At 36.5% G+C, this 7223-nt stretch overlaps 2 protein-coding genes across 2 annotated transcripts in view; one reads left to right on the top strand and one right to left on the bottom strand.

The window, feature by feature from the left end:
• Positions 1-300: 300 nt before the first annotated feature.
• Positions 301-5759, top strand: HELRODRAFT_179006 (hypothetical protein; the record flags this gene model as incomplete). The annotated part of the gene is made up of 11 exons (XM_009027867.1): positions 301-313; positions 747-802; positions 1512-1586; positions 2109-2219; positions 2471-2575; positions 3316-3483; positions 3640-3795; positions 3920-3972; positions 4528-4636; positions 5258-5333; positions 5722-5759. The coding sequence occupies 11 exons, from the start codon at positions 301-303 to the stop codon at positions 5757-5759; spliced, it is 960 nt and encodes a 319-aa protein (XP_009026115.1).
• A 952-nt stretch (positions 5760-6711) lies between these two features.
• HELRODRAFT_179007 (hypothetical protein) overlaps positions 6712-7223 on the bottom strand; it is a gene marked incomplete at both ends in the record, with an annotated part of 2382 nt that continues 1870 nt past the window's right edge. The window contains one exon of the mRNA XM_009027868.1: positions 6712-6772. Within this exon, the coding sequence (XP_009026116.1) occupies positions 6712-6772 (61 nt within the window). The remainder of the gene's footprint in view (positions 6773-7223) is intronic.

The raw sequence follows: 7223 nt of genomic DNA on the forward strand, positions 1-7223 counted from the left end.
GAGTATGAGATATGATACAAAGATAAATAAGCCATATTTTAATATTTATATAAAAATGTGTATTATATTTGAAATAAATTGATTGTTTTTTTTTGTTTTAATTGAATTAAAAAATGAAACAAATTTAAAGATGTTAGAGTTAGATTTATAGCATGAATAACCAGATAAATTGTTTCTACCAAAATGAATTTTTTTACCCCCTAACCTTACTTATATCTTCTATCGGCACCGCTATGCAGGCCAAGCTGATGATGGTAAGGTGAGTATTGGTGATGTGACACTGACCATCAAGAAGCCAAAATGCCCCCATCTGGTTCCATTATTATACAGTATTCAGTTTAATTTTAATTTAAATTAACCTTTCAAGTAATTTCATTATTGTACATAAAATAAAAAGCCAATGTGCTTTGCTTTTCATAAACATATTCAACAAAAATTGCATAATTTTTTTAAAAGTTAATTTATTAATTTGTTTTCTATACACATCTGTTGTAAAACATCCATTCATGTACAATGTCTATACATATATAATTGAGTATTATACATAAGTGTGTATGTATGGTATGTGTATGTGTGTGTGTGTGTGTGTGTGCGTGTGTGTGTGTATGTTATGTATGATAATAGATATTAACGCAGTGAAATACATGCCCCCACATGAAAATCTAGCCCAGAATAGGTCTGAACATTTCATGCGTTAATATGTTTTTTTATCGATGATTCTTTAAACATATTTACTGAACATGCAGAGCCAGAATCTCTATCTCAGACCACACTAAGTCACCTTAGGTGGATTATGCAGAAGGTTGTTTGTTAACGTTAATTAATTAATTAATTAATTAACTAATTAATTAATTAATTAATTAGTTAATTAATTAGTTAATTAATTAGTTTAAACAATTATCATAAAAACAATGCTTTAGATCAGGGGTGGGCCAACTTTTTGCCGTGAGGGCCACATTGAGAAGAACTATTTTACCTTTGAAGGGCCGCATATGTACTTTAATAGCACATTTTTTTGATCAGGGGAATAATTTTTTTTATAAGATTTGTGGCTCCTTTTTTGGTCATAATGTCTGGCTGACGACCTTTTTTTGGTGACTGGCTGGGCAATAATTAGAGAAAGTTTTGTTGGTTAGAGTATGAACATTGATTAATCGATCAATAGTTTCTATGTAGTTAATTTATATATGGGTGAATTAAATATGTTATTATAAATATATATAGTTATCAGTTAATTAATTATTTGTTTATTTATTTAATTAATAAATTGTGAATAATTAATATTTAATGGTTATTATTTGCGATTAACTAATAATATTAGATGTTAATTGTATTTTAATTTTATAATTATTTTTTTTAGGTCATATTATTGTTATCATTCAAAAGAATCAAAATTTATTTCTAAATAATTTTAATTACTATTAATGCACAGATTGATTTATAAAATTATAAAATTTTGTTAAACGAAAAAAAAACAACAAATTAAAAGGATTTATATTTTTAAAAATTAGGACTTGCTAGGACAAGATGTCTTCCTCATTGGACCCCCTGGTTCATTCCGAAGAAACCTGGCCATGATGTATCTGGTTCGTTCGTGAAATAATCCATTTTTTTTTTATGGTATTTATCATCTCAATGAGATAGCGGTTGAGATTAAAGTATGCATTAAAATGTGCATCATGTAACTTGTCCACACATTCTGCCTGGGGCTAGGGTTAGGTCGTTTCTTCAGTTATTCAGATGCTTTCATTGCTCTCGATATCTGTTCTCATCGTCGTCGTCATCACTTTCGTATTTGCAGTCGCCACTATCTACTGCCTTTTGGGATGGCTTTGAGAAATGGGATGTTATTATTGTCGTCGTTAATGTAGTGGCGGTTGTTGTTAAGCATTGTCAGTGTCATGGATATTATCGCCATTAACATCATCCTCATCATCGTCATCATCATCGTCACTTCTCCAAACCAAACAGGAAGTCGTAGGTGTGATTATTATCACCATCAACGTCATCATCGTCATCATCACCATCCTCATCGTCGTCATCACCATCCTCATCGTCATCGTCGTCATCACCATCGTCATCGTCGTCATCACCTCTCCACGAAACAGGAAGTGGTTGGGAGGGAGTGCGAGTACATCTCTCTGTCTCGAGACGTGACGGACAACGACCTGAAGCAGAGGAGGGAGATCACGAGGGGCAGTGCTGTCTACGTCGATCAGGTCGGTGCTGCTGGCCATGATGATGATGGAGATGATGATGTCGAGGATGATGATGATGGAGATGATGATGACGATGATGATGACGATGATGACGACGACTATTATGATGGAGATGATGATGATGATGATGGTAATGACGATGATGGTGATGATGATGACGATAATGATTATGATGATGATGAAGATGACGATGTCGACGATGGTGGTGATGATGATACTGGTGATAATGATTACGTCATGCATTGGCAAAGTTTTGCAGAGATATTGATGCAAATCAAGTGAGAGAAAGTGACAAAGAGAAAGTGAAAGAAATTGAAAAAGAGAGAGTGAGAGAAAGTGAAAAAGAAAGAGTGAGAGTAAGTGAAAAGAGAAAGAGCGAAGGAGAGTGGTAAAATCAGAGAGACTGCAGGAAAGAAAGTAAGAGGAGAGGAGGAGATGGGAGAAGAAGGGAACGAAATGAAAGAATATTGGGATTCTGTTTGAATGAATGAGTAATAATTGTTGGGGCTCGTGATGTAATATAGAGAAATGGAAGTAAGTCTGTCTGGCAGGGAGGTGGGGTCTGGTCTGCTTGGGGCAGGTGGGTGGGTCATGAATATTAATTAAGCTGATAAATAAGTTCAGTAAGTTGTTATCTCTTTAACTGAGCCTATATTCTCATTATCAATGATAACGTTATCGTCATCATCTTCACATCATCATCTTCACATCATCATCGTCACATCATCATCTTCACATCATCATCTTCACATCATCATCTTCACATCATCATCGTCACATCATCATCTTCACATCATCATCGTCACATCATCATCTTCACATCATCATCTTCACATCATCATCTTCACATCATCATCTTCACATCATCATCTTCACATCATCATCTTCACATCATCATCTTCACATTATCATCTTCACATTATCATCTTTGCAATAGACATCAGTGTCTTAATGTTTTAATTCCTATTGTTTTGGTCATTCATCAACTTCATTGTCAATACATTTATAATGATTGGAATTCACTTTTTTTACGTAATGTTCTCGCTAATTTTAAACATGCCTACCTTCTGAATAAATTATGTTAATGAATGGCCAGTGTGCAGTGAGAGCCGCCATCGAGGGGCGTGTCTTAATTTTGGAGGGAATCGAGAAGGCAGAAAGGAACGTGCTGCCTGTTTTGAATAATCTCCTGGAGAATCGAGAGATGCAATTGGACGATGGGAGGTTCCTGATGGCTGCCGACCGATATGATAGGCTCTTGAAAGTCAGTGGTTGATGGTAGGGGCGATGATTATCTTTTGCCTGCTGCATGTTTGTAGCGCGCTGTTTCGAATGATCACGTGGAAATCTTTCACCATTAGCTAGGTTTTCATGTTACTTATTTCCGTTTCTCATTTTAATTCCTCACTCGACCTTCAAGGAAAATACGCCTGACCAATTGGAGTCATTAAAACTAGTCCGAGTTGATCCTAATTTCCGCGTTATTGCCCTTGGCTTGCCTGTTCCTCGTTACCGTGGCAACCCCCTTGACCCCCCTCTAAGGTCAAGGTTTCAGGCCAGGGATGTGCACAGCTGGGTCTACCAGGCTGGTTTACTATTATTTCAGAAAATTTTGCTATAATGCTACTTATTTGTATTGTAGTTTATATATGCGATGATAGATTTTTGAATTACTTGGTGAATTTGTTTTCACCACACAGGAGAACTTGGAATTGTTGAAGAGGAACATGTCAGCCAACATTCCCCTTGATGTGTAAGCAGTCTGTCGGATCGTCAACACAGTATCACATCGTCATTTTCATCACAATTTTTTGGGGTTGTCCCCATTGTGAACATCACCAGCATCATTGAGATTGCCATCACCATTATCATCAGCGTTATCTTCATTAGCAGTTCTCATCATCATTAGCATGCCCCATTCCATGGTCATGTTTCAGTCACTTCATCATCATTTCACATCATCACCACATCATCTTCATTACGCATCCACACCACACCACACATCGCTACACCATTGCCTCATCATCATCACCACACTTCACCACACCATTACATCATCACACTTCACTCACCTTCGTCACCATATCATCAACTGACCAAAGTGATCAACACATCATCATCATCACCACATCGTCATCATCATCATCACCACATCGTCATCATCATCATCACCACATCGTCATCATCATCATCACCACATCGTCATCATCATCATCACCACATCGTCATTCTCATCATCACCACATCGTCATCATCACCACATATCACCACCACCACCACATCATCATCACCCCACCGCCAACATCAGACTGACCCGCATGCTATCAGTGGGACTGGCCCTGACCACTACCGACAGCAGAAACTCCGGCCTACCAGATTTCCCCGTTGACAACCTCGCCTGCATACCTCACATTTTGGTCAGTTGATTGGATGTTTGAGATTTGGATGTCTGGATGTTGATTGGATGTCCGACCCATGACGGATGGAGACTATAAACGAGGATTGATCGGATGGAGACTATAAACGAGGATTGATTGGATGGAGACTATAAACGAGGATTGATCGGATGGAGACAATAAACGAGGATTGTTTGGATGGAGACTATAAACGAGGATTGATTGGATGGAGACTATAAACGAGGATTGATCGGATGTCTGAATGGTTGGTTGACTGATTGGTTTGCCGGCTGGCTGAGACGCTGTTGTTTGTTTGATTGATTGAATAATCGGTTAATTAGTTAGTCAAACGACTTTATGGTTCGTTTGGTGTGATGGATGAGGGTCTTCTTGCATTTGAAACCGATCACCGCAACAGCAGAACTGGGCGCCTAGACCATTCTGCTATCCTGGTCGATGTGCCAGCACTGCTTATCTCATTACTGGGGTCATCATCATTGTAATCGTCATCATTATCGTCATCGCAAAGCATCATCCCATCCCTACCACATCAACATCTTCACCATGTGATGATTACTATCCTCACATCATCACCACTCATCACCAACCACATCGTCATGAAATGTTATCTTCCCGATACAGAGGCAAGCACCTGACTTCGACCAGTTGAAGATGTTCAAGATGATGTACCCCTACACGTGCATGCTCAACAAGGAAGGTCAACAATCCGTGGTCACTCTCTTGAAGGTTAGCCGATTGGTTTGATGGTTGATTGACTGATTGATTGATTGACTTACTGACTGACTGACCGACCGACCGACCGTCCGACCGACCGACCGACCGACCGACTGCTGATTGATTAATTGGGTTGATGTAATATTATGAAATATTGTATTTAATAAATATCAATTCATTGGTTAACAAATCAGTGCTTTTTATTTTGTGAGTGATTCAAAAAAAACACTTTTAATAGAAGAAAATTTAGATGAATGCTTAGCTATTATACTGGTGCATATCTATCTCATCACTCAGTTAATCTTTAAATCTTTGAATGCAGAATCATCACCAACGATACATTTCTAATGAAAACCTAAAACTCCTCTTAGGACAAAATATAAAACAAATTAGAACAGAACGTATTTGAAGTTAAATATAAATTCATTGAACGAATTATAAAAAATTCAAACATGTGAATGTAAATGCAATCAATTGGGATCAGAGTGGAAAATACGATTGCATAGAACTACTGCTTGTGGTTAATAAGCATTAGATAATAAATATATAATTATTACATTAACAATTTATATACTGTTATAACCGTGCTACCGAACGCACTAGATTCTAGCGTATTCTAGAATGTTCTAGTGACTGGAGCATTCTAGAGTATGCTAGAATCGGACCATCTAGAAGAATCTAGAAACGACGCTTGCGAAAAGTATATAAGCGCACGTCGCAAGAAGATTAGCGATTAGTGATATTCGTGATTAGTGATATTCGTGATTAGTGATATTCGTGATTAGTGATATTCGTGATTAATGATATTCGTGATTAGTGATATTCGTGATTAGTGAAATTCGTGATTTTGTAAATAGCGATTCGATTTGAACCCGTCGCGTCGTAAATCAGTTACGACAGCGAGTATTATAACAATCCGATAGTGGACATGTGTTGTATCGTGTGTTGCTCGTGTTGGGTGCTGGTGTACCTGGTCTTTGGGATTGGCACGTTGGGTTCGAATGAAATGAGCGTTTCCTTTTAGTATGTATGTGAGTTATCGTCTCGTACTAAGATTAGTTTGGAATGGTAGTGTTGTAATTGACATTATCACTCAATCTTCGTTTAGCGTCCAGAGAACCAGTTACCCGAGGTAGAACGTTATTGACATTATAATATATAATTATAATTATTATATATTATTATTATTATATAATTATAATTATGACATTATAATATTTTTTTGTATCGCATCGTTCTGTTTTGTGTTGTATTATTAATGAGTAATACTAAGAACCGTTTGTAGAGCTGTTTGTAGCGTAATATTAATGTGCTTTTAAAAACCGTTTAGTAGTGTAATAGTGAGGTCGGTTAGTGAAAAATTATTTCACTTCCGGACCCCAGCAAGCCGTTTTGGATATTGATAGATAACATGATTTGCTACTGAAAAATAACGGGACACAAACATTTTGTTCAAAAAAAAATTTTTTTTCACTATTTAAAAAATTAATTAGATTTTATTAAAAATTTTAATTGAACAATAATTTTACACAACATTTAACTTCTTTATAAACATAAAAAATTGGAAAAAGTTATGAGAACTATAGTAAGAAAAATGTAATAGTCGGTAAATAATAAGGTAAGACCAAAAAAAATTATGTACATTTCATATGAATCTAAGGTAAGTACTCTTTAATCATCAAACAATCATCATTAAACAGAAAATTAGTATCAACTTCTGTATTTTCATCATCCGAATATGTATCTAAGTTAATCGAATCATGACTGATTGGCTCTTCACTGCAATCTCCATTACATGCGCAAAGCTTTGTACATCGTAACTCGCCGCGTCTACACTTACAATTTCGGCAAACTTTTTGCAGGAACATTCACA

The sequence above is a fragment of the Helobdella robusta genome (genome assembly GCF_000326865.2).
Source record: "Helobdella robusta unplaced genomic scaffold HELROscaffold_51, whole genome shotgun sequence".
NCBI classification, from domain to species: domain Eukaryota; kingdom Metazoa; phylum Annelida; class Clitellata; order Rhynchobdellida; family Glossiphoniidae; genus Helobdella; species Helobdella robusta.